Source organism: Bemisia tabaci, chromosome 2 (genome assembly GCF_918797505.1).
Source record: "Bemisia tabaci chromosome 2, PGI_BMITA_v3".
Taxonomy (NCBI): domain Eukaryota; kingdom Metazoa; phylum Arthropoda; class Insecta; order Hemiptera; family Aleyrodidae; genus Bemisia; species Bemisia tabaci.
The window spans coordinates 58,352,622-58,366,391 of NC_092794.1; the positions used below are offsets into that span (position 1 = coordinate 58,352,622).

The window sequence follows — 13,770 nt, forward strand, 5'->3', positions numbered from 1 at the left end:
ATGCAACAATTTCAAAGTATTTTAACCTTAAAATGCAAACAACTGGGTGATTCTTAGGCAGAAATTGAAGGAAGAGTAGCGCCACAAGTGCCTCGAGATGCGCTCAAGTAGAGTTCAAATTTCAAAAATTTTCCGGGGGAGGCCCCCCCCCCCCCCAGCAAAATGACCTAGCTACGCCTACGAGGAGGGTGGGTGGCTATGTGAAAACCCTTGATGAGGGAGGCTCAAACTGTTTGGTGTACGACAATTTATATACTTGAACCAGGAAATTTGATTAAACGACCCGAGGGAAAACGAGTTGGAGAGAAATATAGCCAAGGTGGTAGAATACTGCTGGGTCCACACTATCTTGTGGGGAGAGCAAGGCAAACAAGTTCAAACATTTCCATTAGAGTCAAAAGTTTGAGTGTTAATGAGCAACAGTACAAGATTGAGGGAAGGAGAGTGTTAAGTTCAGGCAGATGCATTGGAAAGTTAAGCTGCGGTCACGCCGAGAGATCTATGACGTTTTTGGTCTTATTAGACCTCATCAGTAGATTACACTTGTCAGTGAGCCCAGCTTAGCATCTAGCATCAAAGACGCCATTGAAATGCTGTCACGAATATGACGCAAGGCATGACACAAGTGTGTGATCCTCGCGCTATCTATTGTGGCTACGAAACAACTCTCAGGACACAAGAAGGAAAACCCAAAAATAATTTTAATCGGTTCAATGATCTTATTAAATAATGATAGGTAGTTGAAAATGCCAACGCGTCAAGACTCAACCGCCTGCTCCTGAATGGGAAAAAGATTGACCAATGAAAATTTTCAAGTTATGAGTAATTATTATGTATTTTTTCCGTATTGCTCTTAATGATTGCTCAAGCCTTACTGTTACGTGCCTAAAAAATATGTTTTGAATGACATCTCAAAACACAGTACATTCGGTCCTCATTACATGGAGAGAAAGTGCACGTCTTGGTTCATCTCCATAATGATACGCCTACTGTTGATTTCGGAGATGCAAATACATGCCTTTTCATTCAAGCCACAAAAATGTCGCCCTCTTTTGCATAGTGCCATCCTTTTGCTGAAGTATTTGGTAAGGATGAGCACTTTCTTCCAAACCTCCCTCCCCCCATTCTTAATCATACCACCTGTTGGTTGAATATAAGTAGTTCTGGGAGAAATTTTTTGAAGTTTAGCCATTCTTCCCCCCCCCCCCCCCCTCCCTCAGATCTAATGGAAATTACATCTCTGGAAGAATTTCATTAATATTCACTACTTTTTTAACTCCAATTTTGTTACCTACTGAGGGAACAGACTGGTGGGGCACCAACCACTGGGGTACAAAACATTTTTTGTGTTTATTTTTTTCAACTTTCAGAGATTTTTTATTTTTAACTCATCATATCTTTATCCTGATCTATGCACGCCCTTTCAGAACTTTTAAAATTATTTTTAAAAAATCGTAATTCTACCTGTCTGTTTTCAGAAGATTAATATCTTACCTTTTAGAAGGTTTTATTTTCACTGAGATTTTGTAGCTCCCTCCAATTTTGCCTCAACTCTGATGGAGGGGCTTGGAGGACAAGGCGCTTAAGTGCAGTTTTTGCTATTTCGAGAATCACATGTTTTAAGTTTTGAAATTACATGGACACTTATGGTGGAAAAAAAGTTAAAACTGACTATTCGATGCTTAAAAATTGGAATTTGGGAGCGAATTTTTCACAGAATATGCAGGAATACGTTGGAACGAATGGTTATGAGAGTGAGTTATGAACGTTGTAAGAAGGCGGTGCACACAGCACAAAAATCCTGCAAGCAAATATTACTGCTCCTAAGCCGCCCACATTGCCTAACGAAATATTGAAGACGAACTGGTTCTAGTGAGTGAGGAACAATAGGAGTAGTGTATTAAAACTGCTATAGCTATGAATACTTGAATAAGCCGAGAGAACGTGTGGTTGAAATGTTGCGAGCAACTATTACTGCTCCCAAGCCACTCACATTGCCTATCGAGAAATTGAAGGCGAATTAGTTTTAACGAGAATGGAGTCTTTTTACACCCTAAACTAGCCTTTTTCTTCGCTCGACACCTTCGCTTCAGTCCAAGCAACGTTTCAAGCTCTTGATTAAGCGAATTTTATTTTAAGGCTTGGAACTACTCTCTAGATTTATCCAAACAACCATCAACTCGGAACTCAGTTAAATGATGATCATGACATGGAACTTATTTAGGACCACCTCTCGGTAGGTGGGCTCAAAATAATCAATCAGATTTTTGTTAGGCTCCGGCTCAACGTCACCAAATCGAAGGTTCAGACCTCAAATAAAATGCACGCAACCACGAGGATCTGTGTAGGTACGAACTAGCACCAAGCCTCAAAATAAAATTATCACTCAGTAGAGGCTTTTTTGGGTCCACCTCGTGAGGCAACTTAAGCTTTGTAAGATCCACGCTTTTGATGATCATCGAATTTCATACAGTTTACGATTATGTCTGTCTGCCCTAGTAGCATTTCTCAACGGAAAAATCGCTACATATTGCGATTTTATCGGTGATATAATCACCTGGATCATCAATATCTGAGCGATTATCCTCAATCTCATCGCGATAAAATCGCGCTTTTATCGCTCGACAATTTATCGCGATATTTTTGAAATTAAGATCGCGATAAATGGCGATTGAATCTCGACTCTATCGACGAAAATTGATCACGATTCTCTCGAACCGTAAATTGCGATTTGTAGCGATTTAATCGTCATATATTGCAATTTATAATGCGATAATATCTCGATACCTATTGCCACCGATATAATCGCGCTGACCAACATATAAAATCGGTATTTATCGCGATCACCGCTTCTTGGGATGAGGCAGAATCACACAGAACCTCCTCTGAAGTCCCGAACTTCGGAATGAACTTTCCGTATTCTCAAAGGCATTAAGACACCGGGCTCACTAATTAGAAAGTGTCTCGCAATAGCCGGATAACCGAGATACTCGGTCGATCTCGAGTTATACCCAAGTCAAAAAATTGAATTTCAAGATGTTCGAGAGATTTTAGTAATGGTGATATTTGGCAAGAAAGCTTTGGGGGTGAAAGAGACGGGGGAATAGGGGAGCGAGCGCCACACCCTATCCGTAGCCCGTTTCCTGGAAGTTCGGTATGCACTCCCGAACAGCAGCGTCTCGAATGTTACCCAAAACTCTGATACGTCGAAAAAAACAAAAATCCTCTCGTTCCGTTGTTGGAAAGGTCTCTTGAGCCTACTATACACACGCATTTATCCCTCTCATGGGTACGCCAGTTCTGTTGGTCGTAGAATCGCACCTGGATGGAAGTCGTGTACGTAGATCAGCCAAAAGGAAAGCCCAATTCACACTATCAAACTTTTCATTCAAATCTTGAATGCAACTTGTCGTGATGAAAAGTTGGAAAGTGTGATACTGACGCGAAAAAACGACAATTCGATGAAACATTGAACGGAAACTTGAATGTGACGTCACATTCAACTTTTCGTTCAATTATGTCGGATGAAAAGTTTGATAGCGTGGATTGGGCTCAATAAGATCGATCCGATCGATAAGTTTCTCCTTCCCCTCCACCCCCCCCCCCCCCCAAATACTTAAGGTGAATCGTCAAGGTTTCTGACGTGGTCGAATTGCATGCGATATATTTCATCGATTATGTAAAAAAATCTCGACAGATTTCGAATTTTAGCACTACATGGTGTCTACAAGTCCGGAATTTCCGGAAAGTCTGGAAATAGTACTGATTTTTCAAGGGCGGTCCGGAAGTACTGGAAAAGCACGGAAATTCCGTAAGAAGGTCCGGATTCTCTTTTCATTTTTTGGCTTTTTGTCGCAGTTTAAGCGAGAAATTCAAATTTTTGAAACTTTTCGAATTTCGTCAAATGGAAGTACTGAAAAAGTGCTGAATTTTTCTGTTGAGGAGGTACCGAATTTTTTGGGAATGTATCGAAAAAGTACTGTAAAAGTACTGATTTTTGGCCAGCCTGTTTTAGTAGACACTGAGAGGCCCATGAGAGGACGGCAGCCCTTTCCCATGGGTCTGAAGAATCATTCTAAACCAATGAATCGGCAAAATCCAGAGGAATCGAAGCAGAATCCTGTTTGGGAAAAAGCTTCGCATTCGATACAGAAATCAATGATTGTATCGAATACAAGGCCCTGGTAAAAATTGGCGCTAGAATGTGTGTTCCAAAATACTATAGACCTAAAGCCGCGGCTGTAAGATTTCCAATAGCTTCTGTAGCCGGCTGTACAATTTCTTACAGCCTTTTATATAACCGATGGTAACTAAGCAACAGCCAGACGATAAAGTTTATGCTAAACGTTACTAAATACGAATACTAGGACTTAGTTAGTTTTTGGACCACCGCTCTCTTTTTGTGCCGTAGTATCTTGATTTATTTTGCGAGGAAAGCTCCGTACTTTTGAATGATGCCTGTCATTCTTAATATGTTGGAGCGCCTTCAATTTCTAATGATACTTTGCAATATCTCTGGTGTGAAATAGTTGCTTCAGACGCCGTGGCACGCTGCGGCGCGGTCAGCGGGCAGAGAGCGCGAAACGCGCATTGGCGCCTACAAACCTAACAGGAATACTTCACGCATTGCGCAATGCTTGAAGTATCCCTGTTAGGTTTGTAGGCGCCAGTGCGTCGCCGCTCCGCTTTGTGTTAGGCTCTAATATTTAATCTCGCGGATTCAGCGTTTTTCAACTCATGATTTTGAAATGTTTGCACACTCTGTATGGACTATTCTCATTTTAATTGAAGAAAAAAAATATGTTTTAAAGGAGAATATAATGTGTGTTTTGTAAATATTAAGGTAGTTCCGTATCAAACTTAATGATTTCCGAAGCACACGAATTTCTACACAATTTCTTACAGCCTTTTATAGCCAATGGCGACAAAGTGTAAAGCCCGGCGATAGGAACTATAGCCCGACTGTATACTTTTCTATAGCTTCGTATAGCCCGGCTATATGATTTGCTCCGCTTTCTACAGCCAGCTATATGATTTTCAATAGCCTTCTTATTTAGTCGGCTACAAGAACTCCTATGGTATTTTGAAACGCAGCTCGTATCGCCAATTTTTACCTGGGGGTTTATTTCAAGACCAATAAAGTTTTTGACGTCGATGCGATTTATCGCATGCCAGTCCGACCGCACCAGAAACCGTGACGAATCACCTTAATCGCTCTTTAGCAAGTTCAGTGGATGACGTCATCCTCATAGTATAATGCCCACTGTTTTCGAGACTCGACAAAAATCAGAGAATTTCATACATTTTTTCCACCAAACTCGGCGCAATACCGTTGCAATGTTGCCTTTTTGCGGAGAAGTAGCCATGTTCTTTACGATGGTAAATGCCAAAAAACAAGATTGTAATTACGACGTTCCAAAATCGTTTCCATTGTTCATTTATTTATTATTACTTTTTTAGAAGGGAAAACTAAGGGAACGTTTAAAAATGTCGTAACAAACTTTTTCGGCATTTTTGACTCCCCCTTGTAACGCTTATGTGGCATAGGTCCCTATCCTTTGACACGTAAAAACAAAATGATGTAACGTAATCTTTTCGACTCCCCTTCCCCTCTAAGAACGTCACGTAATTTATCCCTAATAAAATTAACCGTTTGAAATTTTTACATATTTTTCTGCATAGGATAAAGAAAAATCAGTCAAAATCCGAAGAAATACTTATCATTAGTTTTCCATCAGAAAAATATATTTTGACGAGAAATCCATAACATCGCTTATCGAGTGAGGTGCTTGTTCTTCGAATTTCACTATCGATGAAGATAAAGAACACTACGGTAACAAAAGCGACGCACGGAAATTGGCCACATTGCAGCAGTGTGGTAATTTTTCCAGAGATGTTTTTCACTTTCCCACGAGTGGCTTTATCAACATTAACTAAATTCGTGGTGTAGTTTTTACTGAGAAAAGTCAAAATATCGGTTGTCGATAAGTGTACTGAGGATCCATATTGATGGATCGGGAAAATATTGACTTTCAAAGGATCCCATTATGATGCATCAATGACCAAATGTAAACAAACTCAGTGAGAGAGAGAAAAGAACGAGAAATTTATTTTTATGGGAAGAGGTGTAATTCGCTCCACGAGAGCGGCGTTAACCCTGCAAAAAGAGTTTGCTCTGCCCCGCACTCCGGTAACGCTAGTCGTTAGGGAGCAACATTCGCTACGGAGTGAAATGCACTCCGGATTGTACTCCGAGAGTTTAAACAGTAAAACAGTGCAATATTGGACCGAGTTTAGCAGGAACGAACTTTTCTCGCTGATTTCGAAAACCGTGTAGGTAGTTGCCACGAATCTCTCGATATAAATGTGTTTTGGTTGTTTGATAGGCTTTTGATTGAATGTATCCAAACTTTTCGCTCGTGCCCTTCTCTTTCTCGGCATTTTTTTTTTTTTTTTTTTTTTTTTTTTTTTTTTTTTTTTTTTTTTTTTTTTTTTTGGCCGTCGAAAAAACATGGCAATCCCGCGAGATGAGACCCCGTCCGTCTTTTATATCCCTTCCTTGTTTTCACGTTTATTAATGTTGTTTTTTATCTTGTCCCTGCGTTCGTCTCTTCCGCTCGCACTTAATCAAACATCGCTTTTAATCATTGTTTACCTTTGCCCGCCCCGAGCGCCGACCTCGCTTGTCCCTTTGACCAGTCACCCCCTCTCCTCCCCTCCTCTCTCCCGCCCGGTCTATCGTCTTAAATCAAAACCCTATCTCCTCCATCAACCGAGGTGATGTTTGTTGCCTGGCTTTATCACAGGTCCCATTTCCCCCTTCTCCTCACTGATTTCACGAGTTATCACTCAGAATATGTATAAATACAAAAAAAAAAAAAAAAAAAAAAAAAAAAAAAAAAAAAAAAAGTTGTCTGCATGTGCGTGTGTACACGCACACGTCCCATCACGTATACATAATGTTCCAGGGTAAAACGACAAAACTGCAAAAGCGTGATCTGTGGGCCAAAGAGTTTTTTCCCTTTTATTTACGAAGCTTGCCCCAAAAAGTGCCCTTAGTTGCAATCATGCAGTTCAGGTTACCCAAGCACTCAAGAAGCTCGATGCAGCGAAAATACTGAAATATTTTTGCAATATAATGCGATAAAATTACAAATATTTCACTGTGAAATTGCGACATTTTTACATCATTCGGTCCGTTACTGCCGATTTTAAACGTTCAATAAAGTGTGAGAAAAGGAGGAAATACTTAATGGAAGAAAACAGTTATTTTACTTTTCGAAAAATTGAAAAACTCCGAGTGATATGAATGCGAAGTGGAATTAGCGCCATAAACTCGCATGACGCTCCGTAAAAAGAGTAGATGTCATTCCGTAAGGAGAATAGATTCAGTGGCGTGGCGTGAATTGCGATACATCGATTGTTATGCCATTTAAACCTATGGTTAAGAATCGATTATTAAGGTGTTCGCAGCGAACACCCTGTTTGTCGATCCTTTTCCATAGGTTTAAACGGCATAACAATCGATATATCGCAAAGCACGCCACGCCACTGAATAGATTATTTCCGCTCCGCATTCATATCACGCGGGGTTTTCGGGCGCTATATGTATAGACTTCTGCACAGAATTTCATTCCGAAATGTTTAACAGTGTATATCTATCGGAGGGGATGTAGAAAGTTCCAAGCCTTCCTCCAAATTCAATCAATCCTCCTCCATTTTTAACCGAAATCCGTAGTAAGCTCCCGTGAAAGGAAGGGAAAAAAGTCTCTGCTCCAAAACAAAAGTCGGACTTTTTCACCGCTCAAACGCCGTATTTCGCCCAGAATTCCTTCATTTTGTCTCGTGTTCATTGTGACTTCTTCCGTTTTTCCCATTCTCGCGAGGGGAGGGGGGGGGGGGGGGGGAGCGGCTCCCATTTCACGTAGGTAACCATCGCACAGCGGATCTAGTCAATAGGAGAGGTCGGACGCAATTTGGAAACTTTAAACGCTTATAACTCAGTTTAAACAAAACTTCGAGGTTCTGAAAGTGGCTCTATTGGTTTCCGCGTAAAATATCCTTCTTGAACAACCCCTTTAAATTTAAAATGTGACGAAATAAACATCCAAATTTGCATCCACAAATTTCATGTCCGACCTCTCTAATTGACTCGATCCACTGTGCGTTGGGAGGTCTCTTCACCCTTGGGTAGATAAGAGACCCCAAATTTAAATGTTTTTCAAAATTCGAACAGCGAGACCGTAGAAAATGAAGGTGCTAGGGCAGTGGTCCGATCCCCACTGAGCGTAAAAACAAGTGAACCACATATCATGAATTATCTACACTCCAAGCAGTGAAGCAATGATCTACATTTCAACGAGTTTTAGAGCTATCATAGTCTGAACTTCCAAATGACAACTCAACGCGTCGCGCCGAAGAGCGAAAAAGAGCAATCCTTTCTCCGTTAGTATACTAAGCGTTACAACGAACAATTTAAGACAGGTGAAGTGATTCAAGCGCATCACACTTCATGAGGAAGTACGACTGTAGGCTGCTACTCCTTTGCCCTTTAAATTGACTCATTCATTAAAATGTCATGCAAGGTTTATTTACGGGGTCTTTTGTTCGAAAGGTCGATAGCTCTTTCCAACAATGAGTTTAGCTATTACTGGTAGGACGTATACGAGTACATCGTTCGAACCTCTTCAACCTCCCGAAAATCCAACGAATCGAGCACATTCTTCGATAAAGGTTGAAGGTTTTCGTTACATCAAAAAATTCTTCTGTCGCTAGAAAAGAAGGGTAAGAAAATATGAATCAAGATTAGCAAGAAGGAACCGGAAATACAACAATTCCTCTAAAAATGAGATTAAGTATCTTTCCTCCATTCAGCAAAAGGAAGTTGAACAAATTTGTAGTCTTACCTTTCACCCGAAAAACGAAATTAATTCATATCGAAAGTTATCGTGCGTACTTCGTTTTTTCACATGATCTTAGTTAATTTTATTACTATCACTTTTTGTAGCTTTCTGTTCGAGATAATTAGACAAAAAAGACGAAACTTTCCAATTTTGATCTAGGGCTTTGCCCATAATTTTGTCGCAAGTGTACCTCCGTGATAGAAAATGTCGAAACGTTGCGGGGCTTTTGCATTTGTTAATGAGCCATCGACATACTGATTGACCATTCCGCCCACTCCGCCTGGTATCAAGAAGCTTTTAAATGATAAGTATCAGGCTTGTACACTGTTTCCTAGTCGGTTTCAATAATTGGACGTATTGCTGCCAAACGGATCTATGTGCATTAAGACATGAGCCTTGAGACCCATGAGAATATATGCATAACACGGCTCACGTCATAATGCACATAGCTCCGTTTTGCAGAAATACGTTCAATTGACACCGGAATCGCACCTTTTAATCGCTTTTAAAAATAGAAAATCCATCATTATAGTGAAAGGAAAATCAGATGAAACCGCTTCATAGGCGGACCTTAGGGCGTACGCCAACCTCTCCTACCCCGCTTGCCTGAAAATGTGAGGAAGGAGAAAAGAAGGAAGAGAGCAAAAACAGAAGCAGAGGTAACAGTAAGGATGACGCTTATACCTGGTAATCGTTCATGACGAAACTTACTAAAACTGCATGCCGGATGCTTTAAAATTCCGAAATTTCTTCCGCGCCCTTTTCTCGTTGGATGGGGTTCAGGAAAAAAATCCTCCCCTCCCGTTTGATATTTCTCGATCCGGAAACTAAACCCAATTGGACCGAGTTTATCAGAAAGGAACCAGCCCTCGTTTTCGAAAAAATTGAGTCAAGAATGTTTTTGAGTTTCAATAATCGTTTATTTTCTCCGGTCAAAATCTGAGAGTCAAGAAAAAGAAATTAGTCTGTGAAAAGACAGGTTGAAGTTTATTTTCCACGTCGAGTCTGACGCAGGAATAGAACTTTAAACCTCTTTTTTTCAGTTTCAACTGAATATCGGTTGGTTCCTTTCTGATCAACTCGGTCCAAATAGAGCTCATTCCTGTACAAAGCGGACGTTCACGCTATGTGACGTTTCACGTTCGAAATATCTTCCTCGACTTGGAATTTTTGACCGGAGAAAATTGACGACTTGGTGAATTCGGAATTACTCTCAACTTATTTTTTCTCTCCGAGCGTTTATGTTTGACTTGGTCCAGTCGGCAATGGCCTCTTTTTCGGTGTCCGCGGTGGCGAGTTCGGTGGCCGCGCTCTTGAGGGTCCGGCGCGGCGCCCCCCCCCCCCCCCCCTCTCTCTCTCTCCTTATGCGTCGCGGCGCCTCCGACGAAATCCCTTGGCGTTCGAGTTGGGTATCAGTCTTCCGTCCGGGTTCGCCAGGACGTCATGACGTCGGTCCTTTTGCCCCGCGTGCACGTTCCTTTTCCCGCCAGTTCAGTTCCTTCCCTCTCGCATCGACTTCGCATATCTTATTCTAGTCTTTCATTTTTTCCATTTGTCAAAGGTGTTTCCATTCCCTGGCTTAAATTCACATTTGAGCTTTTTTGAAATTTTCCGGAACTTTTCCAGAATTTTTCAACCCCCGTTCGACTATGTTCTGGTACTTCCCCCAGTTTTCAAATCTCTGCTTCGGGTTTCCGGGCTTAAATTCAGCTCTTTTGAAATTTTCCGGAATTTGTTAAATCCCCGTTCGACTGTTTTCTGGTACTATCCCCAGTTTTCTAATCTCCGCTTCGGGGTTCCCGGCTTAAATTCATATTTCAGCTCTTTTGAAATTTTCCGGAACTTCTTCCGGAATTTTTTGAATCCCAGTTGGACTATGATCTGGGGCTATCTCCAGTTTCCTAATCTCTGATTTGGGTTTTTCGCGGAATCTTGGGTCTCAGTTATAATCGAGTTGACTTTTTGCCTGAGGACGTAAGCAATCCGTGTAACTTTTCGAGGTTGATTTCAGTTATAATCGAGTTAACTTTTTGCCTGAGGACGCAAGCAATCCGTGTAACTTTTCGAGGTTGATTTCAGTTATAATCGAGTTAACTTTTTGCCTGAGGACGCAAGCAATCCGTGTAACTTTTCGAGGTTGATTTGGAGATAATCTTATCCTCTCACGGATAGACAGCGCGTCGTTTTTCAGAAGGAAGGAACGTAGCTCCAACCTGAGGAATCTGCACAATTCACCGTAACAACCAGAGACAAAACAACTCATTTTTTTCTTCTTTTTACAAGAATTGACGAGCTGTGATTTTTTGCCCTTTTTGTTTGTGATCAGAGGAACAAATCTGCGAAATCTCCAGTGAGATTTGCTCAATAGGCTCTCAGAAGTGCACACGCCAGGTCCTGCAATCCTAAATTTTAGTGCGCGCACTATTACATTGCGCGGTCGCGTTTATATTCTCACAAATATTTGAGAGCTTGCAATTATTTTCACTAAAATTAAGCGCAATTACTGTAATTTTCACCAAAAGTCAGTGCGGTTATTTTAGTTCTTAAAAACACTACTCTCAATGCTTGTAGTTGAAATTTTCTTTAAGCGTGTAAATGAAGAGAAGAAAATAGGTTGGATTCTCTTCAATTCTGTATCAGTTTAAATGACAATAATCCAAACAAATTATATGAAAACTGCAAAATCCCAAGTTGATAACCGCTGACGCCGCAAGTTTGAGGAAACGCGTCATTGCGTCGAACACAGTGCGGCCGGCGCGGCGCAAAGCGTATAGTAGCGCCTTACAAGACTGCACGATACTCCATGCATTGCGCGTAGTGCGCGCAACCCATAGCGCCTTACAAGACTGCAGAATACTTCATGCATTGCGCGTATGGACACTATTTCCGAACAGTGCAAACCGCGAGCTTGCAATCTTAGGATCGCTCACAGGACTGTGGAGATTGTGCACCCCTGTAAGTTTCCCGGTAAAAGTGTGATTTACGAGTGGAAATTTTGCAACGTTGGGATGCTGTTACGTTCTTTCGTTCAGAAAACGACGGAATTTCCAGGGGGAGAATGTGGACTTTTTTTTAATCATAAATTTGGCAAAATTTTCAGGGAGATATTCTCGGTGTAACATTCACACAATAATGAACTCTGGCTATCCAACCTAACTTCGGCGATTCGGGATCTTCGTGGACTTAAGCCTTCACGTAAAAAATCGATTCAATTCAAACGCGCAAAAATAAATTTTGGTATTTGCAGAACCGTAGAGCTTAAGTTTAGAATCGTAAGAGGCAACAACATTTTATTTAAAAGAAATTATGAAAATAATACTAATTAACTCCGTCAACATAGTGATAATTTTAATTTTTAAATATTATTAATGATAGTAATCATTACCAAGAAAGTCAGAAAGCCTGTACCGTTGCACCCTCGGTAAATTTTATTTCCAACATTACTCACGTTGAAACAAGTACGTACCTTCGCTGTAATACAAACAAGTCCCTACCCCGGCTTACAGAAATAGCAAACCCTCGGTGCACGGAAATACTCTCTTTGTCTTAAAGTCATCAAAATGTTTACCGCTGTCTTTTTTTGTCGCAGTCATAAAATTTATTCGGTTTCTTCAGTTCTGCTAATTACGTTAATGTAGGTTTCTTTTTCCGGAGTGGGGAGGACTCATCGAGCGAATTTCGCCTCTCCTCTTCCCCCCGGTTCGTTTAGATTTTGTCTCCGTTTGGAAGGAAGGACGCAACTGCATTTGCAGTTCAGCCCTGTTTTGAACGTATGCATTTACATTTCGTAGTCAACTTGTAAATCGACCCCCGTTCTTTCATTAGAAGTGCGACACGGCGCTTTCTATAATAACCAATGACTGGGATGAACACAACTGAACGAACCGGCGCCACTCCAGCATTTCGTGGTAAGGCAAAATTACAAGAACATAACACAGTGTGTGAAAAAAGTGTGTGGTATGTTGTTTATGTTCCATGAGTGAATTAGAGAAAAGTATGTAGAATTAGTAACATGTCTATATTTTAAAACGCTGCCATTACGATTTTGATAATTTGCACCGCATGAGAAAGACAGCAGTAGGTATTATTAATGTAATAAAATTAAGGTATCATTAAAGTATGTAGCATTCACATGCGTTTATTCTAAAGCTGTGGTGTAAATGAAAAGAGAAAATAATTTATTAATAGACCAAGATTCAAGAAAGCGACTGATTGCTGAGTGAACGATGCTATAGTCAATAAAAGTTTGCTGTTGGTCCTTTTTAAATTTTGGTCCGGGAAAAAAATACACAAATCGAACAGTTTGAGAACGTAATGCTATTACTCTTATCATCAAATTTTGAAATTGTTTTACGACCGTCCATGAGAAACGAGACCCCAGAGATGCATAATTTAGCATTGACATAATTTAATTTTTAATTCTTGTTTTCTGTCGTTCTCAAATTAGGTTGTTTTTTTTTTTTTTTTTTTTTTTTTTTTTTTTTTTTTAAAAAAAAGAAAAAAAGAAACCTTACTTTAAAGAGCTGTAGCAGTACTCTTCTCGCCTAAATTCTGAAATTCTCTATGAACCATACGTTGCGGTCGGGTTGGTATAATCAAAGTCATTTTGCGTGATAAGCGGCTGTGATGATAAATGAATCCTTTTGTCAGGCGGTCTGTCAGAACAGGGCGTCAAGAGTGAATTGACGGCGTGATTAAAAGTAATTCTTCAAAGTCAATGCTAGTCACTACCTACTTTTTACTAGATTTTCCGCATTTTAAGCAGGCGCACGACAACTATGTCATGCTGAGGAAGAGGGATTGAGCTCTCGAGCGTCGCAAAATTTCCTCAAATACCATTAATAGAAATTTCGTAGAAAGATCCGGA

The 13,770-nt window shown here is 40.5% G+C and overlaps 1 protein-coding gene across 2 annotated transcripts in view; it reads left to right on the top strand.

Annotated features, from left to right (window-relative positions):
- The window catches only part of ATP8A (ATPase phospholipid transporting 8A1), a 53,682-nt gene that overhangs the window by 859 nt on the left and 39,053 nt on the right, over nucleotides 1-13,770 (top strand). Inside the window, exon 1 of one of the 2 annotated variants that reach the window (XM_072295938.1) lies at nucleotides 12,674-12,811. The exons of the other annotated variant lie outside the window; for it this stretch is intronic. Within the exon in view, the coding sequence (XP_072152039.1) occupies nucleotides 12,760-12,811 (52 nt within the window). The 5' untranslated portion in view covers nucleotides 12,674-12,759. Of the gene's footprint in view, nucleotides 1-12,673; nucleotides 12,812-13,770 lie in introns of those variants that run through there. 2 annotated transcript variants of the gene reach the window in all.